At 42.7% G+C, this 27,746-nt stretch overlaps 3 protein-coding genes and 1 long non-coding RNA gene across 5 annotated transcripts in view; 2 read left to right on the forward strand and 2 right to left on the reverse strand.

Moving 5' to 3' along the window:
• Positions 1-23: 23 nt before the first annotated feature.
• On the reverse strand, positions 24-7,820 carry ncf2 (neutrophil cytosolic factor 2). The gene is made up of 15 exons (XM_012815204.3): positions 7,481-7,820; positions 7,146-7,228; positions 6,794-6,902; positions 4,554-4,682; positions 4,070-4,180; positions 3,742-3,801; positions 3,574-3,617; positions 3,188-3,329; positions 2,424-2,489; positions 2,045-2,123; positions 1,842-1,876; positions 1,579-1,730; positions 1,200-1,305; positions 601-718; positions 24-393 (listed from the first exon to the last, which is right to left on the reverse strand). The coding sequence occupies exons 1-15, from the start codon at positions 7,652-7,654 to the stop codon at positions 308-310; spliced, it is 1,494 nt and encodes a 497-aa protein (XP_012670658.2). The 5' UTR covers positions 7,655-7,820; the 3' UTR covers positions 24-307.
• A 453-nt stretch (positions 7,821-8,273) lies between these two features.
• On the forward strand, positions 8,274-19,485 carry garem (GRB2 associated, regulator of MAPK1). 2 transcript variants are annotated; one of them, XM_012815163.3, is made up of 6 exons: positions 8,274-8,678; positions 9,979-10,119; positions 13,568-13,698; positions 14,033-15,247; positions 16,614-16,798; positions 17,827-19,485. In XM_012815163.3, exons 1-6 carry the CDS (start codon positions 8,558-8,560, stop codon positions 18,722-18,724), a joined length of 2,691 nt encoding a protein of 896 aa, XP_012670617.1. In that variant the 5' UTR covers positions 8,274-8,557; the 3' UTR covers positions 18,725-19,485. The 2 variants fall into 2 exon arrangements, with proteins under 2 accessions (XP_012670617.1, XP_012670616.1); XM_012815162.3 differs by having other exon boundaries at positions 8,275-8,678; positions 17,824-19,485.
• prkdc (protein kinase, DNA-activated, catalytic subunit) overlaps positions 19,472-27,746 on the reverse strand; it is a 37,257-nt gene continuing 28,982 nt past the window's right edge. Inside the window, exons 70-86 of the mRNA XM_031584394.2 lie at positions 27,457-27,631; positions 26,740-26,930; positions 26,231-26,420; positions 25,721-25,881; positions 25,272-25,483; positions 24,970-25,057; positions 24,734-24,877; positions 24,256-24,463; positions 24,022-24,089; positions 23,598-23,818; positions 23,193-23,285; positions 23,035-23,106; positions 22,740-22,811; positions 21,668-21,869; positions 21,200-21,388; positions 20,938-21,077; positions 19,472-20,152 (exon numbers count right to left, since the gene is read on the reverse strand). Coding sequence (XP_031440254.1) covers positions 19,948-20,152; positions 20,938-21,077; positions 21,200-21,388; positions 21,668-21,869; positions 22,740-22,811; positions 23,035-23,106; positions 23,193-23,285; positions 23,598-23,818; positions 24,022-24,089; positions 24,256-24,463; positions 24,734-24,877; positions 24,970-25,057; positions 25,272-25,483; positions 25,721-25,881; positions 26,231-26,420; positions 26,740-26,930; positions 27,457-27,631 — 2,631 coding nt within the window. The 3' untranslated portion in view covers positions 19,472-19,947. The remainder of the gene's footprint in view (positions 20,153-20,937; positions 21,078-21,199; positions 21,389-21,667; positions 21,870-22,739; positions 22,812-23,034; positions 23,107-23,192; positions 23,286-23,597; positions 23,819-24,021; positions 24,090-24,255; positions 24,464-24,733; positions 24,878-24,969; positions 25,058-25,271; positions 25,484-25,720; positions 25,882-26,230; positions 26,421-26,739; positions 26,931-27,456; positions 27,632-27,746) is intronic.
• LOC116224466 lies at positions 23,292-24,290 on the forward strand. Its single transcript, XR_004165605.1, has 3 exons — positions 23,292-23,439; positions 23,583-23,832; positions 24,199-24,290. It is a non-coding gene; the product is annotated as an uncharacterized LOC116224466 (long non-coding RNA).

Below are 27,746 nucleotides of genomic sequence, written 5' to 3' on the forward strand. Positions count from 1 at the left end.
ATAAAAGAAACAACACAAATATCTCATAAATATCATGTTAATTTACTGTGGTCCCTGCATTGTGGGACAAAAAACTTTGTTACAACAATAAATAAGCGCATCAAAACTGAAGATCCAAAAGTGCTTTTAAATACTAAAATGATAGACCAACATGATTGTAACCAGGTAGATGAAAATGATTTGAACAGGAAGAGTCTTCTATTCTATTCTATGAAGAGTTAGCTGTAAATCACTTCATAAGATTCCCAAAGGATGACTTATAGACTTCAGGAGTGATGACTTTAACATATTGTTAAAGAAACAAATATTAATCTTTATGAAGACTTTGTACAAAAGATGCAGGGAAGATGCCGATCTTTCCTTTACACTGTCCTTCAAACCAATCTGCGTTAACTGCCAAGAAAATTCAAAACAAAGACTTGTCAAATACACATGTCAAATATAACTCAGCTATTCAGACATTGCTTAGTACACTGACATTTCTAATGACTCAGAAATGAAGGGGAAAATATGGGTCCTGAAAAACAATAAAGATTCTAAAATAGTATTATTTAACAAAGAAATACAAGGTTTTTGTATGCAAAACCAGATAAAAATTACCTTTGGAGAGGACTGTGATGACGTCACCTTGGCAGAACTCAAGATCCTCTGAGCTGGAGGCCTCATATGAATACAGTGCCAAAGCCTGATGAATTTTGGGTGGGTTCTCCTTTGGGTCCTGTGAGGGAAACATTGCTCCTTCAGACACGTACACTCACACAGTGATAGAAACATCTCACAGTAGTATTGTCAGTGAGATATATCAGTGTGTATATGTTGGTGTATATGAAGTATGTATGCAGTATATAATTTAACACTGACAAAATATTTAACAGTAACAAAATATTTCATATTTAACATTTGGCCAATTATTTGGAAATAAAAATAAAATTATTAAGTGGAAATAAATTGATGCCGAATGTAAATCGAATTTGTGGTACGGACGTTAATGGCTGCAATTATTGCTGATGTGCTATAATTCTGTGTATAACTCGTTCACCAATTCATGTACTGACTAAGACTACATTTGCATAGAAAACACATTTTATAATCCTGGAAATTAAAAGAAAACGTCATGTCTCCTACTGTCCCCATCAGTCCAGAGGAGGTCTAAGAGAGGATGTTTCTTCCCAGGCCATGCACTACCCTAACTACTGTACCTCAGACTGGGCACACCACAGGGTCAGATGGCCTTTCCGCATGCAGTGCCACACTGTAGTCATGTCTGACTCCCCAATGGTCACTCGTTCACCAGATCTCACATAGCTGAAGTAACACACACAAGTGGGAGTATTTTTATGATGTAAGAGTGAGTAATCTGAACTAAGCTAATTTCTTCTCCCAGGAGTAACAAATGTGGCCTACATTTTCTATTTAGCCTAAATGTTTTCATTTAGCCATTTTAAATAAGTTAACGTATCTTGTTCAAGAGAAAGCTCCTGCTTTGGTTTAAGGCAGATCCTAGTAAATAGCTTTACCAAAGGCTTTACAGGCCAAGTCATTTGCATCTTTTTTGTCGAGTAAGTATGCATTCCATGCCTGAGAGAGAGTGCAGAGGCGGGCAGGTTCAACTTGTTTCTGATTTTCTCCAGCATGGCCTCATAGGGGTCTCCAGGCATGGCAGTGATCACCACTGTGTACAGGAAGTGGACCTTCACAATACATCCTGGGGATTCCTCTGACCGCTCAGCCTGAGACCATGAGGTATTATGAGAGGTCGTATCAAAGCACAAAAAGTAAATAGCATATCTAATATTGAAAGAAATATAATCTAATATATTTATTCAGTCACGCATCCGTACCTCATTGGATACACTATTGGGGCTGTCAGACAGTGCTGTCAAAAGCAAGAATTTCATATTTTCACCATTTCATTTGTTTTCATTGTAGAATGCAGCTTATGCATATTTATAAGTGGTTGTGCAACATCTTCTACTCGTTCATCTCTTAAATATCTTGCTGACCAACAGTATGTATCAGTTTATTCCTGTCCTCTCTATCTTACCGGCATGTCTTATAGGTCTGGCTGGGGGCTCTTTGAATGGTGGAGCTGGGATCTCATCACCTCCACTCAGTGTTCCATTCTACAGTAAAATCAAGAAAAAGTAATATAATAATTTGATATATATATATATATATAATAATAATGTAAAAATAATAATATTACAACCCCTGTAGCACAGAAGGTATAAGATGTTGAGCGCATTTGTTGTTTTACAATAGCTGTAATATTTCATTAAAGCCTATGTTTTATTGTTTCATGTTATGCCAATCTGGAAAAAAACAATCCCCAGGCTCAGACATTAGAATGTATACATGTACTGTAAGCAAATATTGCTGGATGTGCATAACACATGGTATACCATGGATAAAGCAAAAGTTACCTGTCCTTGCTTGGATGAACCTGTTATATCCAAGGGCTCAAGGTAATTATATGGAACAAGTCCCCTCTGAAAAGGCAAAAGGCAAGAAAACCCATGTTTAATTCACTTACACAAATGTAACTGAATTACGGTTAGCTCTACTGTTGCAGACTATCAAACATGTTCACGACATGCGCTGCACTGTCTACTCTATAACCTCTATTGGCACAGAATACTTAGATGATGAAAGAAAAAAAAAATGAAATAAACAAATAAACTGCATGTTGATTTTTTGAAGATGGAAACTATGTAAAAGCTTTCCATCATTTCCATAGTTTATTCATCACCACATTAGAAAACAGCTTAAAACCTGGACTGATCCAGCAGGTCCTGTGCTATATATGTGTTTCTCTTACAAAATTATGATCTATTATCCCCCTACAGTCCCTCCTTGGTGCCAATGCCTTGTAATCTTGTGATAAGTGTACACTGTGATGAGTACACTGACAGTGGTCCACTACTGGTGGAACATGGCAGATGAAACAAAGTCATTCATTCATTTCTAAGAGAGCTGCTAGAATGGTTATGCCTTGAAATTCACTTTACAACAGCATCTGTTAAATTACTTAATATCGTGTAATGCATCCGACGTGCACACATATTTTCAACTGTAGGACAAGGCTCCTTTGACCAAAACTTGTATGGTTCAGATGAGGGTGATGAGAGAAATTAAATTGGTTGACTGACCCGACGTGGCCGGCCACTAGGCAGGCCACCGTGCTCACCCTCTCATTAAAGATGACAGAGGCCCAGTTGTCATCTCCCTTGTTCAGGACAAAGACGATGTTGCCTGGCAACACTGCCAGCTCACCACTGGTCTCGGGGGAGAACTCGTACAGGACTGTATGAGGCTCTCCTTTCAGGGCTCTGGGAAGACCAAGGCCAAAGGGTCAGTAACATCATTGCAAGAGGATCACATTTTTGATGCAGACATTTAGAATTCATACTGCATATCTGAAAGATTCCAACAAGTTTGTTTCCTGAAACAACAGAAATGATACACAGTTAACAGTTAACATTTGTTCAGTCACAGAGAACTGAGTTAAGGAAGTGGAATGGTGGCCACAAATTTCAACTGACAGTACACACAACCATGCCAGGCTGGTTTTACCTTAGGACCTCTGGTGCTTTTCGAGTGGTTGGGGCATCATCAGTCTGTCAGACAAAGAAGGCATTATTTTTCTGTAGCATCTATAGTGTTTACAAAAGCGTCCTAAAGCAGCTTCTCTTATCTTCTGCCTTTCTCCTCTCTAAAAGAGATAATTAGGGGATTACAAACCTGTGGTTGCAGAGGAGCAAAGCCAGAGAATTCATCTTTGTGAACAACTGAGGCCACAACCTGAGGAAACAGGGTTATGTGGGGTTACACTCTTGCAGAATGCTTAATGGCATCAGACTCATTTCGCCAGACAATAAAAAATTGTGAGTGGTGTTTTACAGGACAAACAGTAGGATTCCATTTTTCGGGGGAAAAACCCCCAAAATAACTATAGAGCAGTGCAAACAAGCACATATAGTTCAGCAAAGTTTATATAAGACTTTGAGTAATGATGCCTATGACACTGGGAATGACACCAGCCAAAATGTATGAAAATGTCTGCAGGTACCTTGGCCTTTCCAAGGTAATGTTTCTGCTCTAGTTCAGCATTCACATGGTGCTTTTTGGGTTTGAACATCAGTCCTGGTTGCATTTTAACTAGATCAAATAGCTTCTGTTTCTGTACAGAGTAGAAGGAAGACACATTCATTTTGCACCCATATGCTGCACACATACACTTAATTTTTAGAGAGATTATTTCAGACATGACAGACCACAATTCCACAGACCACAATATAACTACAAATGAACTGGAAACTTGCATTGCTGGTGGAAATGACCGACTGTGCCATCCAAATCGACAACAACAATAGGCTACATTGAAACTAACACTGTTTTTTTGTTATACATTACTGTTAACCACCTGGACTATTATTGAACATGACCGTCACCCTATAACCAAGTAATGACAGTTGAACTAATGTCGAACAGGAACACAAAAATGACGAATATTAGCCATTTATATTATAAACAGGATAAGAGTGAGCTCTGACCAGAATGGCTTCCAGGGCTAGATCCACATGTCTGAACTTGGGCTTCAGGTTCAGTGCTGAGAGGAGACTTTCTTGGGCTTTGTTCCATTCCCCTAGCTGGGCCTGGGCCAAGGCCATGTTGTGTAGAACCTTCAGAGTAACCGGGAATGAATCATGTGATGTGTGTGTGTGGACAAAAATGACATAAGCAATAGCTTGGATGGATCAAAACAATTTGTCAAGGCAGTGTTAATTTTGGCAGCTATTTTCGATTTAGTCTTAGTCTTAGTCTTTAGACGAAAATGCATATTAGTTTTAGTCACTTTTAGTCATTTTTATCCTCCTTAGTTTTAGTCTAGTTTTCGTCGACGAAAACTCAGAACATTTTAGTCTAGTTTTAGTCGACGAAGTCTCATTACATTTTAGTCTAGTTTTAGTCACATTTAAAAGTCCATCTTATAGCCACATTAAACTCCTTTCCTTCCCTTCTCAGGCCCGGGGACCCCTTGTGTAGTGTCTACAACTGCATAATAGTCAAGCTTGCAGTACTTAAACTGTGGATGCAATTAGTCTCTAAGATACAGATCTCCTAGTATATGCCTACAGCTGAATTCCAATGAATTCAATGTAAATAATAATTTTAAGGCAATACTTAATTAACAGTATTATTATTAAAATATAAGAGAATATCAAGTCTAGATTTTGAAGATTCAAATGATGTGATAACACAATACAACTCCTATGCCTACCTGGCCTTAGTTAAATCAACCACATATCCTCCATATGAATTGCTGTGCAATCTGATAACCAACATATTTAGCTAGACGGATAGTTTGAGAGTTGAAAGTAGTGCCAATGATAATAACAATCGCATAAATAGACAAGGATATGTAAACAAATCACATATTCATTTATTTTTTCTTGATTAATGTCATGCGTGGCCTGTCCTATAGTCCATTCTGCAATGAAGGGAAAGATTACATTTCCCAGGATACCTTGCGAACACCCTGGTAACCGACTGACTCCAAACATTTTGAAGAAAGATGGCTGCCAGTGCAGAAAAAGAAGTTTACAAAAGTAGTATATCTTCGCAAATAACTATTAAAAAAATGTGAAACACATCGGGATATCTAGCTGATCATTATGCAAAATAATATTCCTTACAGTTGAGTAGAATATGATTGTTAGGAAAAAATCGCTATTTCACAAATGCAATGCGTTTACTAGCTAGTTATCGATAGCTAGTATAACTTAGCTATGCTACCTCATAGTTAGCTAACGTTAGCTAGCTAAACGTTTTGGAACTCATTTGCCAAGCCAAACGGGAGGTTTCAATCGAAAATGACTAGCTAGTTATCCAAGCTGACACAACCTATACACTCAACTGCCCCTTTGAAGTTAACTTAACGTTGGCTAATATATTCTAATAACTAGTTAACATTAGCTAATTATCATTGACAGTTACTAGCTAATTTACCTTGGCATAAATTGCAGGGTTGTATTGTGCGCTTTCAGGTGCCTCTTGTTGTGTTATTCCCACCTATTTTGAAGCCACAAGGTTTCTCGCCGGTTATTGCGGTGCATTGTGTTTTATTTTCTGTCAAGTTATAATTAAAGACTGTCCAGATATCTATTCTTATTTTTCTTCCAGTAGCCTACCGAGTGCCTGAACTTCAGCCATCATGACGTTTGTTAGGGCGTCACTTGCATGTCTGTCTGGGCATCTTCAGGGAGTGGAGGAGGGATAGATACAGGACCGGGCAACATTCAACCAATGATGTGCATACAAGTTTAGAAAAAGAAAACAATTGTGACTTAGTCAACCACCAACATTTTCGTCTCGTCTCTATCTAAAATAGATTTAGTCATAGTTTTTATTTTTAAAGATCCGTTTTCGTCACGTCTTAGTCTCGTTTTAGTCACGGGAAAAAGGTCGTTAACGAATATTTTTCGTCATAGTTTTCGTCAACGAAATTAACACTGTGTCAAGGCAAGGCATCTTTGTTAAGAATATTATGAATTCACAGAATGCATGGGCAGATAAGGTACATAAAAAACATCTAGGACAGTTTTGATTGCAATATACAAGGCTTCATAAAAACAGGACATTTTGGATGACTGTACTTCCAGTACTTCTGATGAGTGTATTGTTGTTACTGGTTTACTTTAACTGCTAAAGGACACTGTTCAGAAATATCCTGGTTGTTGTTGTTCTTGTGTACTGCATTGGAACCTGAAGTAAATTATCTTTTCTTGCTTACCTCAGAAGCATAGAGTTTGTATCTTAGGCCAAGGAGCTTATAGTCAATCAGATTATTTCCTCTTAGCTCTCTGGAAGCATTGCTGAAGTCTGCAAGGGCTTCTTCAAAACTACACAAATACACACATTTTGCCACATATCATTAGTCACACACTGTAATGCAACAATATGACAAAATCAAATTGCTGCTGATAAAAGAGGAACTGTAGTGTGGGTTACAGAAAGGTGATGACACAATCTTTCCCACAAGTACTTTCAAGAAGTGAGGTTTTTTAACATGTGAAAGTCTGTCACAATTGAATTGTGTGCATACAAATCAGAAATGACCAAATAAGGCAAAAATCCAGACATACTTTTCTTTTTTTAGAAATGTAATTCCTCTTTGGAAAAAAGCAACAGCTAAATGCTCGTCCTTGCCAATGCTGCAGTCAAAAGCCTGTGAGAGAGGGACAGACATTAATTTCCGTTTGTTAAAAAGAGTAACAGTGGTCTCACTTTTACTTCCTTTTCTCACATATGCTTTATCGGTCACTATATTAAGTCCTATTAAAACAGGGCTTTGTCATTGAGCCTTACCAAATTCGTGTTTTAATCAACAACAACATGCCACTCACTTTGGATGACTAAAAAAGCTGTCATTACTGACCTTGTCCCTTTCAGTGTTCCAGAAACTTAAAGAGGAACAAACCTTTTCAGCAGCCTCAAAATTGTTGTCAGCCAGATAAAGGCAGCCAATGTTAAAGGAGATTTTGGAGTTCTTCTCCTCGATGTCTAGAAATATATCCAGGGCAGTCTTGACATCTCCCTGGTCAACACACGCCACAGCCTGATCCCACTGTCGAAGAGTGCTCAGGAAGGACATGCTGCATACAGACAGGCACTGTAGACAACAGAACTGATACCGAGAGCAAGTACATTTACTTCTCAAATTTGCTACCACTCCCCCGGCACTTTCAGATAGGAAGTGACTTTTGTTTCATTGAGCAGGGTGAGGATCATTGTTTCCTTAGGCTATATATTCATAGATGTGAGGGTAAGAAAAATGTAATAGTATGTCATTTTCAAGAGATAATTGCAGATTTTACACAATACAACCCCCCCCCCCCCCCCCCATCCACACTACACTACTTGTCTAAAAGAGGTTTAGTTGGTTTGTGCAGCCATGGTGAAGGTCAAGTGAAGGGCCTACAATTGTTCATTATTCAAGGGTTTTCCTGCACAGAGAGAATAGGAAACCAGGATCCAAGCTGGACCTTTTTCGGATGGTTGCTAAACCTTTACCACACCTGTGGGAAAGAAAACTGATCATTCAACTAGACTTTATTAAAATTAACATAAAAATCTGACATTTATTGACCTTCAGTCAAAATGTTTGAAGAATGCGAAATTTGTTGAAATCAGATGAATATTAACTGCACCGAATAGTCACGTTACAATGCATCACCCATGCGCCTATCAAAGAATGATTAGAGCCCGTCTACACTCCACTATGCAGTGAGTAAAGACACCGGTTGAAGTTGCCCAAGCAACCACAGGCGCTAGGAGGAGGAAATTCTCATTCCCAGGGACGAGATTTCTATGGTTTGATATATGGCATTTCCTGTCAGTGTAAATAGACTGTTGAGCTGACATGGCTTCTGGACAATTCAGTATTGTTTTAAACTGAAGACAAAAGAGCATCAAGGAAAATATTCTCCGATGCAAGAACCATTATACAGTGCAAATGAATGCGGCGGTGTGTATGTCATTGTGTTAGCAAGCTAACATGGACCTGGGATCAATGTTGTACAACAATTTGAAAGATGTAACATGGAGCACGACGACTCTGTCCCTGGATCGACTTGTCAGTGCCTACAGACTACCGCAAATTGTGAAACTGGATGGTGGTAAGCGCATTCTCTTGCTATCCCGTAATACACAGTCAGTAAACTTCATCATCAACTTGTGCTAGATGGCTAGCACCCTAGCAAGGCAAGTTGGCAACTTTGCAAGAATCTGAACGTGGGTGGCTTTCCCGTAGGTAGCTAGCAGAGCTTGGTTACAATCAAAATACTTTGTTAGCCAGCTAGCTTTAGCCTAGTAACTATGTTTCATATGTCACCCACAGTTTGATTATTTACCAATTGAACGTTGGACACGTTGAAACGGTGAAATTGAGCCTGGTAACAATTTTTACTTGCCAAATTCACTTGAGAACCATGAAAATGGAAGCTCAACGTTAGCAAGCTGGCTCTATTTAGCAGAGGAGCTTGTGTGAACAACCAGTTCACCCCAGATTCCAAACGAGCTACATTAGCTGATTTGGAAAATGGTGTGTAGTTGCTAATCACTTTTATGAGGGTGTCGGAGCTGCATGCCTACTAGCCAGCTTATCATTTAGCTTCCCAAATACATCGATTCATGCCGCATAAAAGCTAACAAGCGCAGTCAGTTTTTTGTCTTCAAATTAAGGTTGTTTCGACCATACTTCATCAGTTTTTATTTCTATCGTGGGCCTGTCCTTGCAAACAGGAATGTGTGCTGACTAGCTAGCTATGCATATGACTGGCTCTGGTCAAGCAAGCAATCTGCATTGAGCTCCGTTTGGAGATGAAATTGCGCTATTTGCTGAACAGAATATTTGTGTTCGTAGTGTGTTCTGAATTTGCCTGTGGAAGGCTGTATGATATGATAGAAGTTGGCCTTCCTCTCGATGGGTTTTTTTCTGGCTGAGGTTAACAGGATATTGCATTTGAATACGATAACTTCAGCACTTTTAAATATCAAATACATTCCTGCTTACATTTAAATAATAAAGAAAGAGAAGTCTGGAGCGGAACTATTTTATCCAACCACACGAATACAATCTGAAACACTTTGACATTCTATTGTTGTGAGGAGGAAATACTTTGGTGGATGCAGGTCGTCGACTGCGGATTGTAGTTCAATTTTTTTGCACCTGTTCATGATGTGATCTGGATTATCAAGATCTGTGTTAACGCAAGTAGTCTGATCATTTATATTACCACGATTTTTTCTTCTTCTTTTCTTTACATTTAAATACATTTGTCCTTTAAAGAAGTAACCTTCAAGTACAGATTTCACCACCCATATATGCCAACAAATAATATCAGCCTGAACAGATCAATCAATTCAGACGATAAGGAGATTACATCTGAACAGGCTGTGTCATCCATTCTTTCTCAGGGCAGACAGTGGAGGGATTGCGTGAAAATGACTACCTCTTGCTTCACTCATGTCGGCAGTGGACCACAATCACCGCCCATAGCCTGGAGGAAGGCCATTATGTCATCGGCCCCAAAATCGAGATCCCGGTCCATTACGAGGGTGAGCCAGTCCACCATGACGTTGGTTTGGTCTTTGTGTGTTCCCTTTCTGTTTCCATTTAAAATGCACTTGTGTGTTAGTGAAAAGTCTGAATGCTCACTAAGCCTCAAGGAATGACAGCTGTCTCATTCGAAAAATGTCAGCTACTGGCGAATAGAGTGTGAGTGAGTGAGTTGAACTCAGTCAGCCTAACAACACTTTCCTCTCTCTCTCCAGTCACTGACTTGCATTACATGACTATAGCCAACGATGTTGCAGAGAAAAGCATTCATTGATTAAATTCAGACCAACAGTTTCCCTTTAAAATAATATGTCACAATCAGATGAATATTATGGAATTTGGTATGTGTATAACCAGTGGCGATTCTAGAAAACTTTACATGGGGTGGCAGAAGGGTGGCAAGTTGAAATTCAAGGGTGGCATTTCACACACACACACACACACACACACACACACACACACACACACACACACACACACACACACACACATGCCTGGTGTCTATATGTATTTGTTTATACAAATCCAGATAGTGAAAACAATGGCCAATTGAATTTCTAATGGCTTGTTCTGTATGTATTAGGTTATCACATACAAAATAATTTAGCCTATACCAAAGCTAGTCTAACTAGCTAGCGAAAGATAGGGTGGACAAAAGAACGCACACTTTTTACTGTTACTGAGTTTGCTGTAGGCTACATGACGGAGTACCTTAAAAACAGCCAGAAAAAGGCTTTTTGTGAGAAAACCGTTAGTGGTATCTAAAATCTGATTTCGGAATAGCTTAACAGTTAGGCTACATACGTAATGAAAATAAAAACTGAGAAAAAACTGCTATAACATTTTCTGTCAGTCCACCTTACTGTACTAAAGACATTAGCACCTTAAAAACATAGCTAAAGTCCTGCCATTTATAAATCAAAAAGATGCTGAAAAACTGATTCATGCCTTTATTTCAAGCCGTCTTGATTATTATAATGCAATCCTTACTGGCCTCCCAAAAAAAAACACTGAGAGACTTCAGCTCATTCAAAACTCTGCAGCTCGGCTATTAACCAGAACCAAGAGGAGAGAGCACATTAGTCCAGTTTTAGCTGCTCTGCACTGGCTTCCAGTAACTTTTAGAATTGACTTTAAGGTCCTTCTCCTAATATACAAAGCCCTTAATGGGCTAGGACCAAGTTACATTGCAAACTCCCTAGTCAAATACTTGCCCTCAAGAACACTGCGATCATCGAATGCTGGTTTATTGGAGGTTCCCAGCAAAAGCCGTAAGAAAATCGGGGACGCAGCATTTGTCAATTACGCCCCAGTGCTATGGAACATACTGCCTATAGACATCAGGGAAGCCAGCTCGCTTAACATCTTTAAAAGAAAACTAAAAACGTACCTCTTCACATTAGCCTTTAACTAGCTACCACTTCGCACTATATATATATATATATAAATACTTTTAATTTAATTTAATTAAATTTTAAGGGGTTAGATTAAATATATCTCTATAATTTTATTTTTTTTGCACTATATCTGAGTTATGTTTCTTTGATGTCTATTTTTATGTGCATGTAATTTCTTTGTGCATATTATGTATTTGCTGTAAAGCACTTTGAGCTGCATTCTTTTGCATGAAAGGTGCTATATAAATAAAGTTTTATTATTATTATTATTATTATTATTAGTAAGACGTTGGTTAGCTAATAGTCCAGGCAATGTAGCGTTTTACAACAGACTAATTGTAAAAAAAATAAAAAATTCAGCATAGATCATTTCTATGAGGTGCTAATAATGCATGGCAAAAATACACCTCAAAAATGTAATTTTTTCCTTTACTCCTATCAAAATGAAATTTTACACAATGAAAGTACCCATGAAAAGTAAAATGTTTTGTATTACAAGTTTCTTTTGAAATTAATTTGAATATGCACATGAGCTCCACACTTATTGAATATGTCCATAGGCAGAAACACCATTTATATGTATGACAAATACATTGGCCCAATCTTCATCCAATCATCCCTACTGCCAATGGGAGATGGCAATGCTGCTTTTAGACTGGCCTCTAACCTGAAAACTGCCTGGCTTGGTAGTACCTGCCAGGGGTATGGTGTTTCTGCCTATGCAATTAGGACATATTCAATAAGTGTGACGCTCATGTGCATATTTAAATTCATTTCAAAAGAAACTTGTAATACAAAAAAAGTTACTTTTCATGTATACTTTTACTATGTAAAGTTTTATTGTGGTAGGAGTAAAGAAAAAAATTAAGCCTATTTGGGTGTGTTTTGGGCATATTCGATTAGTGTATAGCTCATTTGCATATTCAAATGTTTTTTCAAAGAAACTTGTAATACCAAAAATGCTACTTTTCATGGGTACTTTCATTGTGTAAAGTTTTATTTTGATAGGAGTAAAGGAAAAAATTACATTTGAGGTATTTTTGCCTTGCATTATTAGCACGTCTCAGACTGATGAGAATTAAACATATTTCCTCAACTAGGATTTCTTAGGACTTTTAGTATGTTGTTCTGGATACCTCATAGAAATGATCTATGCTGAAAAAAAATATTTTACAATTAATTCTATTTTTGGCTCCAAAATGGGTTACTTTGCCTGGCCTATAAGCTAACAGTGGTAACTTCAAGGCTAGCTAGCACAAGCAAGCTGTATAGCGAGCTAGCTACTGTGTGCTACCGACTTTTGCAAGCTAGCAATTAAATAAACGATTGAAATTACAACGGAACTGTCTATCACATATGACCACCCATCACATTTTCTTGATTCACGATTCACTTCTTTCATCACTGCAAGCCTACAGTAGGCTTGTCTCCAGTTTGTTTTTTCGCTTCTCAAATGCTTTCAAACCGTTTCTCTCTTCACTGGAATGGAGCGGAGATGGGCAACCACAGTGACAAGAGAGCAAAGCGGACTCATGGACTTAACCATTTTACAGGGGAAAGGGAACTTAAAGATTTTAGAACAAGTTACCAAAGAGAGCAACAGCTTAAGTAGCACAAATATAATACCATTCAATAAATGTATATTATATCATAGGAGACACTTCTGACAACCTGGGTGGCAAGTGAGGTGGCAAGCAATTTTTTAGGGTGGCAGCTGCCACCCCGGTGGTTTCGCCACTGTGTATAACTTACCACATTAGTACTCAGAGAACACTAAGGCAGGTTATTTCAAGTTTAACCTCTGCAAACCGGTTAGTTCCTGCTCCAGACATATGGTGTGGTAAATAAGGGTGTTGGAAGGAACATGCACCTTTGATGTTAAAGGTTGACAAAGCTTCTATAGAGAGGTTTTGTTAAATGCTTTGTTCTTAGCCGGTAACAGTTGAAGATGTGGAGTTTAATGACATTTTCAAAAGCTCTGAAATCACATTATTGTGACTTATTGGAACAATGTGGGCGACATTGTCCATGCCTCTCTTGGTTCTCTTAGGCCAGTTTAAGTTACTTGAACAGGACAGAGACGTCAAGGAACCTGTGCAGTACTTCAACAGTGTGGAGGAGGTGGCCAAGGCTTTTCCAGAACGGGTATACGTGATGGAGGAAATCACTTTCAATGTCAAGGTCAGTCTTCTTTAGATTCATATTAGTTCTCATGGACCGATGTTTGGCAGCCTGTGCCTAAACGCTATGTTTAAATTGGCTCCCTCCAACTTATGCCATGATTATGTCTGTTACAAGCATGTCGATCATAAAGCATTTTAAGGACACACCATAACGCTGAAATGAGGTTAATGATGGTAACACCTGTACATTTAGCTCTCAAATGGTATTTTGTTATACTTGCAATGATGCTATACACACTCTGCTCTGCATGAACTCCACATCATAAGATAACAGATGCTGCCTGCACCTGAGTTGTGTCTAACTTCATGATGCTTGTCGCCCCCTCATGCAGATGGCTTCAGGCGAGTGTAACGAGGACACGGAGGTGTACAACATCACCCTGAACACGGGCGACGAGCTGACTCTCATGGGCCAGGCCGAGATCCTGTACGCCAAGACGGCCAAAGAGAAGTCTCGTTTCAACACCATCCTCAAGCGCATCGGCAAGCTCAACTCGCTGGGCAAGCTGGGCCGCGGCAAGATGCCGTGCCTGATCTGCATGAACCACCGGACCAACGAGAGCATCAGCCTGCCCTTCCAGTGCAAGGGCCGCTTCAGCACGTGCTCGCCTCTGGAGCTGCAGATGCAGGAGGGCGAGCACATCATCCGCACCATCGTGGAGAAGACACGGCTGCCCGTCAACGTGACCGTGCCTAGCAGTCCGCCGCGCAACCAGCACGACCTGCACCTGATCCGCGAGGGCCACCGCTACAAGCTGGTCAACATCCAGACCAAGACGGTGGTGGTGTGCTGCGCGCTGCGCTCCAACAAGGTGCTGCCCGTGCACTTCCCGCTGCACGTGTCCCTGCTGCCGCGCCTGCTGCTGCCCGAGGGGCTCCTGCAGGGGGAGCCGTGGCTGGAGACGGTGGTACACCGCTGGTTCACCTTCTGCCAGGAGCAGTTCAACATCGATGACTACTCGCGGGCGGTGCGGGACGTGCGCGTGGACTGGAGCGAGGAGGGCAAGAGCCCCAAGAAGGTTGGGGTCGCTGGGACCGGGGGAGGTGGGATTAGCGGTGGGAGTGGAAGCGGTGGAGGAGGTGGGGTAGGCGGGAGCAACGGATGCCCAGGCCACGTCCACCTCCCCAGCTCGTTGAGCTCGGCCCGAGACGAGCTGACGCAGTCCTTCCACCGCCTCTCCGTCTGTGTCTACGGCAGCAACCTCCACGGCAACAGCGAGGTGAACCTGCAGGGCTGCGTGAGCCTGTGCGGGGAGTACGCCCCTCCGGAGCCGCCCGAGACGGATTACCTGCTGCCCGAGCTGACGGAGAGCAGCCCAGGGCTGGGCTCCCTCAAGTCTGACGTACCCTACGAAGAGCTGTGGCTCGACCACATTAAGAGCCAGGCGCCATGCTCTTCCGCGCTAACGCTAACGGAACACTGCAAGCCCGTTGTCAGGGGCAACACGACTCCTGTGCTGCAGTACCCAGTAGGAGGCCCCGCCTGCCCCCTCTTAAGCTCGGACCTCAATCTACCTCCACCCCCGGTGCCTCCCAAATCTGAAGCTGTAAGTTGGCATCTACCATGATAACTGAATGAATAGCTTAGAATCTTAAATCACACTCTTGTACTTTGTAGTTTAATGACTTCAGAGGCTTGTGACTATTGATCTCACTCAGCCATTTTGTAAATAGAACATTAGGTTATGTTTTAAATCCGTTTAAAATGTAAGTGGATTTCATTTAGTGTCTCGGTTCAGTTCACTTTAGTGGAAGCAAGGGTGCTGCCTTCTCTACAACAGAATTATCTTTTTATCTAAGCATCCAGACATGGCAAACACAAAACGCTGCTTGTTATTGTTTTCTTTTTGCTTGGGCGGTGCATAGAGACCATTAAACCATATTTAGAGCTCCAGTGGCATGAATCATCGATTTAAAGGAAAGACTAAGATGACCTCACCATGCAGCACACGCAGTTATTTCCTACATGCAAACATCAACAGTAACAGAAGAGTGAATCTTTTCGGCCCAGTGATTTCAGCTTCTCCCCGCGTAGACAAGGCTTAGAAGGGGACAGTCTCGTTGAGAGGAGCCAGTAGTCACCAGCTTTATGCAAATGTCTGGTCTGTCATCTCTAAAGTTGCCTGCTTCATGCTCTTGATGGGATGAAGGTGAGCCTATACGTCTGCTTCACGTTACTCTCTCAGTGAAGCCCATTTACACTTAATCCACCAAAATACCACAACACTCTTCAGAGTTGGCAGGAATGCAACCTCTCTCTCTGCCGCCCCCACCCCCTCCCCCCCCCCTTTCCGCAAAGTAGCAAATATTTGTGTTAGTCATTAAGGCATACACGGACACAAAGCACAACCTTCCTTTGAGTTAATTTGTAAAAAGAAAAAAAAAAGTGGCTGTTTCAGTGACAAATATTTGCAAAGCAAAGTAGCACACGGTATGCCCATGCTTTATTGGTTTAACGCCACTGCGCGGCATACTCTACTCATACAAGCACATAAGGAAGTATCCATAATATCCCCATAAAAGTTGATAGAGAATAAACCATTACAGGTAAACACTGTCCTTAAATCACAGCATGATTTGTTTAAGGAGATTATATTCGAATGGATGCACAAACCAGGCTTTGGTCCTTGACCCAAGTGGCTTTGTTGTCTTTAGTTGTTGCAAAGTGTTTGGACAGGGTTGCTGAAATCTGGACCTCTGGACCAATGATAAGTCACCATATGGTCTTATTTGTATAGTTATTTGGACAGAACTGAGAATCTCAGAATCAATAATTTTCTTTCCAGGTAAAACTATTGACAAAGAAAACATGATACTTGGACCCTGAGATCAGTAATTTTTAGGAATGCTCTACAAGCCATCACCACCGTCTAGCTAAGAGTGTTGATTATTCTTCTCTCGTCTCTCTGACAGGTGAAGGAGGAGTGTCGGCTCCTGAACGCCCCACCCATCCCTCCACGGAGCTCCAAGCAGACGGGTGTCCTCTCGTGTTCCGCCCCGGCCGCCGCCGCTCCGCTTCCCCCGGCCAAAGCCAGGCAGCAGGACACGCGATCGCCCAGCCCCACCCTCTCCTACTACTCCTCTGGCCTGCACAACATGTAAGAACCCTGCTCTGCCCTGTGGATGATTGGCCACTGTGACCACACAGCTGGGTGCTGCACTAGTTTGTGCAGCGTGTAGTAGAACATCACCTAATACTAAATCCTAAGCTATGTGTCAGTGTGCTGAAGCAATATGTAACATGGCTGCCCAGAATGCCACAATGTACCTGGCAGCTTTTGGCAACACAAGAGAGGCAGTTTATCCATAGATATCAACTTGCAGGAGTTTTAGCGTTGCCCCTCATTCAGCATAGTGGACTGAAAACAAAAACAAACAAAAACTGGCCAACTGTGTGACAGCCTTAAGAACACTTAAACGTGTTGTGAAGTACTTGACCTGTGTTGAAGTGCATAATGATAGTGTGATGAAGCTTGTGTAATATATGACCGCTGTCCAATTCAGCTAGCTTAAAAATCAGGCAAGGAGCCCACGCAGCTCAAGTATATGGGACTGGCCTTCATGTCAGTCTTGTCGTGCTTGATTTGTGAATTAGAATAAAAAGAACTGGCAACTCAGACATGACATTACATTTAGCTGCTGGCCTTTATCCAAAGTGACCTCAAGTACATTGGAGGCCTGTATTTTTATCAGGCGCCTGGGAATGGAAATCACGGCAATGTTATTTCTAGTGCCATTAGCAAAGCCACAGCACAAGGGACATTTTATTTCCCACCCTGATCCACTCACTTACACAACGGCATTCAGTTTGCGCTCTGAAGTGTAAAGGTCTTGACCAGGCCAGGAGAGGATATTTCAACAACAAATGTGCTCAAATAGGATTTCTTTCCTTTGACAGGAATTAGTCCTTGTGAAGACTAAATGTAGAGGACAAGTTTCACTTTGAAAATGTAATCTAGTCTTCAACTGCATTAGCTATGAAGTATACCAAAGTAGTGCTTGGCCATTGCAGATTCAATGGTTATCTTGTGACACCAAGCATTGACATTTACCTAGCTGTTGCCACAGTCTGTGATGAAGGAAAGATCTGATGCTGACATGTACGTGTGTGTGTGCCTCTCAGCAGAAGCGGGGAGAAGGAGGTGTGTGATTCAGACGAGCAGAGTCAGCCATGCTACCCGTGCCACTGGCTGCGTGCGGGCGAGGGCTCCGTAGGCGGCACCAGCACCTGCCTGTGCCCCTCGCCCCTGGACGGCACGCCCTCCCGCCTGTCGTGGCCCAACGACTTCTGCGGCGCCGACTCGCGCGCCTCAGGAGACTTTGCCTCCATCCACTGCCGCAGCTACTCCAGCTACCCTCGCAAGCGCACCCCCGGCACGCCCAAGGCTTGCACCTCTGGCCTGTTTGACTTTGAGGGGAGCCACAGGGGAGGGGGAGTTGCGTCCTCCAAATCCTCGCTGCAGTCCCACATGGGCCAGTTCCACACAAAGTCCACCAGCTACACACTGGAGGTGTGCAGAGATAAGCCCATTGAGGAGTGCGATGCCAAACAGAGCCAATCCTGCCCCATCTTGCCCCCGAGGACACCCAAGCCAAGTGACGCCAGGAAGGACACGGACATGGCGACGGCGATGGTGGCAGCAGCTGAGTCTGACGCCACAGAACTGGTGGACTCTGCTGCAAAGAGCTCATTTGAACAGCAGCAGCAGCAGCAGCAGCAGGAGGAACAAACCACCACAACCGCGACCGAGGTATTTGCCATCTCGCACTCGCACACAGACATGTTGGAATCGTCGTGGAAACCACCCACCAACCTGTCAGGATTGTCTATTGAGGAGGTGTCGCACTCGCTGCACTTCATAGGGCTGTCGGAGGACGTGGTGGCCCTGTTTGTGTGCGAGAAGATCGATGGCAACCTCCTCTTGCAGCTGACTGAGGAGATCCTCTCAGAGGACTTTAAGCTAACTAAACTCCAGGTAAAGAAACTGTTGCAGTTTATTGGTGGCTGGAGGCCCAAAATGTAGTAATAATAATAATAATGAAAAATAATAAACCTGAACAAAAAAAAAATTCAAAACAAAACTAGTCGGTGCAAGGCACATTAAATGTGTCACAACTGACGGTACCTTGGCCTTGTGTATTGCCCTAGACAGTTTTGTATCTGAACACTATGCACATTCAGTGGTGGCCATTTTGTTTGTCTAATATACATACATATATATATGTATATATATATATGGGGTGCTTTTATGTATTAACTATACGGTATGTCTGTATAATAACGATATGTATCTCTGTCTGACTCCCTTCCTGACCTCTGTAAAGACATGCACAATGGAAACACTTGCTCAAACCCAAAGCCTTTCACAAAGCTTAATCAATTTTGATTTACACAAACAATCATGGATTAGAGCAAGGATGGTAAAGATTGTTGTTTGACAAGGTGAAGTCTGCTAATGATGACCGATTGTTGTACAATTGTATAAACAGTGTAATGAAGTTCTATGAAGAAACCGCATTTTTCCCCCCTTCAATATTTTGCCATGATAAGATGAGTGATTTGCTTCACCACCTTGCTATGGTAAAAATAATCCAATGTCTGTACCCCCTGTTCCTTGTCAGATGCTTTATGTTGAAGCAACTGTGAACCCGGCCTGTGATTGCCTTAGTATATATAACAGGTCTACTAATAAAGCCATATGAACCAGGTGATTGCCAGTGCAGAATGCAACTTTTGGGCATTGCAAAAAAAAATAATAAAGAAAAGAGAATGTTTGTCAACCAACTGAGCCTGTCAAAGCAGTTGTGCTTTTTATTGATAAGGACAGAAAGAGTGTAACCGTACAACACAAAACAACTGAGCTGGTCAAAACAGTGGTGTCGTTTATTGACAAGGACAAAGAGTCATAATTAGTTTCGACTAGTGACAACATGGATGCCAACATATATCTTCTGACATATATCCATGACAGAGGGGGGTTATCAGCTGGCGGCTGTAGAGTATCTTGGCCCTTAATTGTGAGCCTATGTGGTCATGACATCATGGTCCATTTCTATTACAAAGTACTTTTTTGGGGCTAGAATTTCATCCTGAAAATATGTAGCTTTTCTGGTAAGTCAGTCACGCCTGTTCAACATCCCAGGGACATTTATTATATATCAGTGCCTTTGTGTTTCGTGTAAGTACCCGTGTCTATGAGCACCTAGACAGTGAGAATGTGTGAGAGGGAGACCGATTGAGTCCATGTCAGACCCAGGGCTCCCAGCCGACATAGACCCTGCCCAACAGATTGGGGTCTGTGGCCTGGTCCAGCAGGCAGTCTACCTGCTCCTCCACGCTGAGGTCCTTCTCCGCTTTACGTGCACGGATGTTGTGCTCCTTCAAGCCCCGCACCACGTCCAGCATTCCCTTCACTGCAGGGTCCTTCTCAAAGCCCAGCATCAACTCCTCACTGCCACACAAATCAAACACTGGTGTTAAACCCAAATGAAGCAGTCTACATTTACATTTAGTCATTTAGCAGACGCTTTTGTCCAAAGCGACATACAAGGGAGAAAACAGTCAAGCTAAGAGCAATAAAAAGCATGGTGTAACAATAAATACTACTTTACATGAGAATTAGAAAACAACGACCTAGAAACAAGGAAAAAGAAGTGCAGGAATGTAACTGCTGAAGTGCAAGTTAAGCGCTGGTCAGGTGCCAGTTAGGAAGGGAGGTGCTCTGAAGAGTTGGGTCTTCAAAAGCTTCTTAAAGGTAGAGAGGGACGCGCCTGCTCTGGTAGTACTAGGCAGTTCGTTCCACCAACGTGGAACTACAAATGAGAATAGTCTGGATTGCCGTGCTTGCACAGACGGCAGTGCCAAACGACGCTCACTAGACGAGCGCAGCGTCCTGGGTGTAACATTTGCCCTTACAAGATACTTACTTATACAGTCAAATCCTACAGCCATATTAGATGAAATTATTTTTAACCAGTTTTACTTGATAGATCATATACACAATGAAAAAGGAATTACACAAAGGCACTGAACTGAATAACTCGCAACCACTTCTTAATAAATAACTTGGCCATAGAAATTAGCTTGAGTGAAAAATACACATAGTATATGAAGCTTCAACCCTAACAAATAACTTGTAACAGGCAGAAATGATCAACTTCCAATCATGTCCTACTCTCATGACAAATGCACCTGCAGTAAAACTACACATCCACTACCTAGGTAGACCCACAGTACCTAGTGATGATGGCAGGATTGGCTCCCTCCAGCTTCCTCCGGGCGAGGCTGACCTTCTGCAGTGGGTACCAGTTAATCTCCTTGACATCCACACTCTCCATCCACTTCCCACCTTTCTTCAGCTGCTTCATCTCAAAGTTCTGCAGAAGAACATCACAAAGGGCATGTTGACACTGAAATGTGTAAAGCCTTATAAATGCGTAGAGCAGTTTCACAAAAAGCAGGCGTCATTATCTCTTGCCACCTGGAAACGCTCCTTTACCTTCCAGTCGAGTGAGGGCTCCTTGACGAAGACGTCCATGGTGTTGAGCAGCAGATCGGGCTGCTCTCGGAAGGCTCGCAGCGAGTGCACCATCACGCTGCGGATCAGGCCTGACTCTTGCAGGGGCCGCATCAAGTTCACAAACTGCCGCGTCAGCCGGAACGGCATCAGCTCTGGCACCGGGAGGAACTGGGAGGGGGACACAGAGGAGACTTTTATGGTCAAGCTTGTTTGTGCGCCATTAACAAATCAGTGTTTTTCAAAACGGAGTACTCATTCATGTTTATTTTCAAGATTGCTGTCTTTTTGGAGTTGTCTTCATACCAAATCAGTACAGAGTGATGTTTCTGAGGGCAGAAAAAAACCCTTTCGTGTTTTGTCTGATGTTAAGTTGATGTCTTAGGTTTCGTGAAGGCCTTTTAAATGCTTCCATGGGACGTTGACAAGCAGAGTCATGGTAACACACACCTGTGTAGCAGATCCGAAGGCGTGTCCGAAGTCGATGCCGATCATGCCGCCGGTCTCGGTGTTGATCATGAAGTTGGAGAGGTGGCGGTCACCGATGCCCAGAAGCCAGTGGCTGACACAGAGCAGGGCGTGGGAGCTGGCGAAGTGGGAACGCAGTGACAGGAAAGCCTCTGGGGTGGTGCTCATCCGAACAAATGCACGCCTGCACAGAGACAGCATAAGCGTATAAAAGACCACGTCACCACAATCATTAATTAAAGGAGTAAAATGATAAAATCAATTAAGACCATCATGCCCTGTGACTACATAATAGTTCAATCACTGCTATCACAACAACAGAATTATAGAAAACTAACATAGCTGCAGGCAGCGATAAGGGGGCAAAGCAGGCCAGAGTTGCCATGAGAACTTGATGTCATGACAAGGGCATGGCTGTAAGAACGTTTAATGTAAATTGACAAAAGACTGGCCAAATGTGAGCTCACTTCCTGTGCCAAATTCGATAGCCGGTAACGAAAAAATGGTTTTGAAAATAAAAAAGTCTGTCTTTGTGAGGCTTTGTCTGAAGATGGTCTGTGCTACATTTGGAGAATATTCAACCAAGTTTGTGGCCACTGAAAGCTTCTTAGGGTTTTTGGTTTCTCCCAAGATATCACAAGATCTAACCACTTTTATAAAGCCAACACTACAATGTTTTTGCTAATTACAGAAGCCCCAGTCATCAAATTACATTTCCTTGCACCACCTAAGGAAGGAGTATCGAGTCCATATACCAAGGCTGTGGTCGAATAGGCTTTTTTAGCTTTGGAAGGTTGCTAACTGAAATGACACATCTAAGTAGCAGCCATGATAAGAGCTGGTCAAATTCTCTAAATGCTAACGGAAAGGTGCTTTAATGCTTCCTTTCTTAACTCCTTTAGCATAGAGAACACTGGACCATCCTTTACAAAACAAAAGGAGATAATGCCGTCCCACAATTCTTTGCAGCAGCAACAACAAACAATCAACATGACCGTCACATTATTACATTGCTGTGTGTATGTGCAGTCTGAAACACTGACTGAGTGCTGACCTTAGTAGATCTTCAGGGACCATTTGCTGAAGCTTCCTAAAGTTGTTGACGACTTCTGTACGGCTGGCCTTCCTGTAGAAAATGGCAGCAATCACTTTATGTCCAAATTTCCATAACCAAATTTAACACATGGAGAACACTGATCTGACAGTGACCGTGGCAGTGGCGACTAACTGCATTTTAACACTTATAGATTTATCAAAGAGAAATAGATGCATTAGAATGCTTTTTGCAAAGACTTGTTGTTGGTGAAAAATGGAAAATTAAAGAACTTAATAGTTGGTTGTTTGCTTACTTATATGTTTCAGTGTACTGCCTGATGTCCTTTCCAAATGTATAGAGCCAGTTGGCATACGCTTCATTTGGTCTAAGATAAAGAAGACAGAGTATTTTAAGATATTTGAAAGAAGTATGTTATTTTAATAATCTAGGGAGAGAGAGGAGAAACCGTACGCTGTGATGAGCTTCTGCTCCTTCTCTGTTCTTCTGCTGGCTAGGAAGTCTTTGAGGGTGCAGGTGTTCTCCATCCATTCAATCAGACCAATCCTTCAGGGAATCAACAATAATAAAACCGCTTAACCATTAATCACTAGGAGCAGGGCATTCTCAAGGGCTTGTGGTGAACACCTAGCTTCTGGGGCCTAGAGGCATTCTTCAGAGGAGTAAAATTGCAGTACCTCATGTGATTCTATCTCATAGTGTAAGTGGTTCTAAACTGTAAGTGTGTGAATATGTTATGTTCAGTATCGGTTAAATACTGATTCACTCGGCACTCTCGCACACATTAAATGTACATCTACACATTGATCTTCAACATGTGTGTGTAATACATTGATGTATTAGGTACAGGTGTGGTACCTGCTGGTGATGGGCACCACCTGGTAGGTGCGGAGCTGCATGTTCCTCTGGGTGCAGGCGGTGTCGTGGTTGAGGAGGATGTTCATGACGCTGAAGAGCTGCTCGATGCGCTGGTCCTGGCGCAGGTCCTCACCCCCCTTCACTAGGAACGGGTAGTCCTTCTCATCGTCACCGCGGATTATCAGGCGCTTCGGACGCCGGAGGGAGGTCATGACCTTCACCTGAGCCATAAAAGGTAATCGAAAATGTAGTCAGATTCAACTTGATATAACTACAGCCACATTCAACTTTAAAAAGCATCACTATCTTTATCAAATTGCATAGACTAATCTCATTTTGAGACTGCACTACCTGTGCATAAAATATGTCCAACAATGCCAATTTGCTTTGAAGTCTTATGCTAATCACATTATGTACAACCTACCCTCTCGTCGAATCCTGTAATCTTTGCATGATATTCAGGCAAAGGCTTTGATCTGCCATCATACTGACCTGGAATGGCACAGATGGGAAAAAAAAAAAAACAGTTAAACTATTCTTGCTATTTTTTGGTCTATTTTTGCTAAAAACGGAATTGTCTACATTCCACTTGTCTGGGCAGGCACTAGGAGTGTCGTAGGCTCCTGTACTGTGATGCTGGAAGACTTCCAGGCCTCACCTGGGATCTCCAGCTCATTCCTCAGGGTTTCGGGCCTGAAGTTGCTCAACCAAGGCGAGTACTCCTTCAGGTTCCCCGGCTCCTTCTGGAAGGCCCGCATGGAGGCGGTCAGCTCATCTACCTGCTTTAAATACAGCTTCTCCTTACGCTTCTCAAACAGCTTGGAGCCACCCGCGCCCAGCATCTTCTCCACGTCTTTAGAGAATTTCTGAGTGAGGGATTAAGAAAAGTTGAAATCCAATCAAATATTTCAGTCTATGAATGAGATCATGAGAAATTAATTGAAATTGCATGTTTCACTTCAGATTCCTGTATATTAAAGTGTTCATATTCATATTCAATTATATTAAAGCCATTTAATATATTGCATCTCTATTATGCAGCTTTTATCATTGTGGATGTGTCCACTGATAAAACCTAACCATATTAATGTGTGAGAGTGAAGTATAGTAAGAGTGTGGTATACACAATTCTTAACCTGTATGAACTTCTTGCGGAAAGAGCCGAACCCCATAGCTCTCGAATCACACAGAGAGGAGTGCATCTCATCATACAGAGCCCTCATCATCTTCTTGTCCAGACTGGGTTTGTCCAGCCGATTCTTCACCTCATCCCACCAATCCTGTAATGGGAGAGAGGGAGAGCTAGTTCATCATCATCCAATCAAGCCTTGACTTGGGGCTGTGCATCAGATGTCAAAACAGCTTGTCATACCTTGAAGAGCATTTCAGGGTTTGTCAGCTGCTGCAAGGCATCAACAAAATCTTGGATGACCCCTCCCTTATCAAGCAGAGGTTTTAGCCTGCACACACACACACACACACGCACAGAGAAATTTCAGTTATTCCTGTCAATCCCTGAGGGTGTGTACACCAGAGCAACTGTATCAGCTATGCTCCTCATTTAAATGCCTTCAATAACATTTGACTAAGAGACGTTTAGCATTGATATTTCACCCAAGCCACTCGTTTAAATGTAATGTCCCCATTACTTCACGATACCACAACTCCTCGTACCTCTCCACAAACTCTTTATTCTTGTGTCCCTCTGCCGTCTCCTCAAACGAGTAGTTCTCACTGCTGATCATGTAGGGGTAGACCAGAGCCTGGGGGTAGGACTCTGCTATCTCCAAGATCACCTGCTGCACTGCCACCGCCTCACGCTTGTCCAGCAAGGCCATCATCTGACTGATCCAACCAATCAGCTGCCAGCAGGGGACTGTGACAACCTATGAAAGAACAGCGTTGACTCATCCGTAAAAGATAAACCATCAGTTCATAAATTGCACAAACAATATATGTAAATATGAGTTAACACACAACAGCTTTTGTTTGATGAATGCTGCATTCAAAATCCAGATCAATCTTCAAATTCAGACCTAAACTTTCTGCCTCTAAATTGTCTCTCTTTCCCTTCTTGCCACTCTGTGTGTCTCTCACTCTCTTTCTAACACACACACACACACCTCCTTGGCCATGATGTGCAGGGTCTCTGCAGGGTAGAGCTCCACCAGCTGCAGCAGCCGGGGGAACTTCAGGCGAGCCTCCTCAGAGTTGAGCCTCAGGGCTTTCAGCATGGACTCCACCACACACACCGGCAGGGCCTGCTGCTCCGCAATCCTGCTCACTGACACACACACACACACACACACACACACACACACACACACACACACACACACACACACAGACACACACACACACACACACACACACACACCGATAAATGAGCAGCAAGTTTACAGAAGGTGTTGACTTTGACATATAGAGAATGATGTTCACTTTCTACAACTGCCAATCACAATCATTTAACCTAGAAATAATCTATGAAAAATATACATTAAACATTGGATTAAAATGAAATACTAGGAAATGATTGCTACTGTTTTGTATTGTACATGTCCTTCAATTATGTGAAAGACCACATTCATCCCTATCCCCACTTGAATACTAAGAGTTCACAGATTATAACTTACCTGTTCCTCCTCTCTGCTCATCCTCCCTGAGTATCTTGTCACTGAAGTTGGCGAAGGTCATGTGGGCCTCAATGATGCCCGCAGTGTCCCAGTTGTCCTGGGAAAAAGACTGCACTTCCTCATCTGCCCTGCGGGTGGCGCTATGCAGCAGCTCCAGGGCACGCAACTCCAGCTTCTCCACAACTTCCAACTGTGTCAACACAAACACAAACGCGCATGCGCACATGTACACGCACATGTACACGCAACCACATGCACACGTGGACACAGCCTAAATTACTGCAACACTCAGTGACATCAAACTGGCAGCTCTCTCTGGAAAACAGTACAAAAACACTGCTCACAGATATTGTAGCTTTAGATAGTTTTGAGCATTTGTGCTACCCAATGGCAAACAATCCAAGTTATAGGCCCCAATGAACAAATAATTGTTGTCAGTAGTGATCGGCAGTTACTAACAACAACCACCCTATCACAGACATGAGTAATGTAATGGCCTCTTCTCACACCTGTGTGCTGGTGGAGGAAGCCTCAGCATACTGCAGCAGCTTGTCTGCCTTGTCTTTGCCGACGGCCTCCAGTGCAGAGGCGCTCTGACTGATGGCGGAGGCCAGCAGGTGGAAGGAGGTGCCCATCAGGATGCGCTGGCTGCGGTAAACACGCCCCCGGCCCGACAGCTCACTCTGCTTCTCAGTCTCCTCTAAGGGACGGCAGGCAGCGCGAGACAGTGTGTTAGACAGCTCACAGCTCCCTCTTTAAATCGGAGTTAAGTTAAGTATTGTCAGTGTTGCCTAGTCACTGTGCGTCAGCAAATATTGTCAGATATCAGTCAGGTACTAAAATCACTGAAATAAAACACCAAGCAAATAATAACAATATATGACCATACTCAAATAAAAGTTACAATGCGTGTCCTCATGTAATTATAGTGTAATGATCTTTATGTATAAAGATAAAAAAGGTGGTATAGATCACTAGCCACAGTGTAGTTTTGTGCTCCGGGTCACAAACCCAAGGAACAGCTTTTACTTCACAACACTGCTATATTGGCTATATTGCCAAAATACACCAGTTAACTTTCATCACTGCTTCAGGAGGGAGAGGGGTTTAGTGTGGGGAGGACTGGGGTTTAGCGTGGGGAGGACTGCAGACGGACTCAGGAGGGGTTTAGCGTGGGGAGGGGTTTGCGTGGGGAGGGGTTTGTGTGGGGAGGACTGCAGACTGACCCAGCAGAGGCACGGTCTTGAGCAGGCTGCTGATCTGTTCACAGGGCCCCAGGCTTGTGCTGCGTCTGTGGGCGAAGCGGCTGAAGCTGTGCACCCAGCGCAGCAGCCAGTCATCCTGCGTCTTCGCCTCGCGGTGCAGCTCCTTCAGCAGCTTGGTGGAGACGGGGAAGCAGTTCTGGAATGGGTTGAGCAGACGCCAAAATTTACTTCTGGAAAGCCCAACGCTAACAGAAACAATACTGTTCTGTTTTTGGTCTTAATACATTTGATAAAAGTTCAGTAGTACGGCC

Source organism: Clupea harengus, chromosome 17 (assembly GCF_900700415.2).
Source record: "Clupea harengus chromosome 17, Ch_v2.0.2, whole genome shotgun sequence".
NCBI lineage: Eukaryota > Metazoa > Chordata > Actinopteri > Clupeiformes > Clupeidae > Clupea > Clupea harengus.

Coding starts and splice junctions, on each gene's coding strand:
- garem (XM_012815162.3), top strand. CDS start 8,558: ATGGACCTGGGATCAATGTTGTACAACAATTTGAAAGATGTAACATGG. Junction 13,699..14,032: donor AAATCACTTTCAATGTCAAG/GTCAGTCTTCTT, acceptor CCCCTCATGCAG/ATGGCTTCAGGCGAGTGTAA. Junction 15,248..16,613: donor TGCCTCCCAAATCTGAAGCT/GTAAGTTGGCAT, acceptor TCTCTCTGACAG/GTGAAGGAGGAGTGTCGGCT.
- ncf2 (XM_012815204.3), bottom strand. CDS start 7,654: ATGTCCTTCCTGAGCACTCTTCGACAGTGGGATCAGGCTGTGGCGTGT. Junction 2,124..2,423: donor GTTCATCCAAGCAAGGACAG/GTAACTTTTGCT, acceptor ATTTTACTGTAG/AATGGAACACTGAGTGGAGG. Junction 1,877..2,044: donor CAGACCTATAAGACATGCCG/GTAAGATAGAGA, acceptor TGCTTTTGACAG/CACTGTCTGACAGCCCCAAT.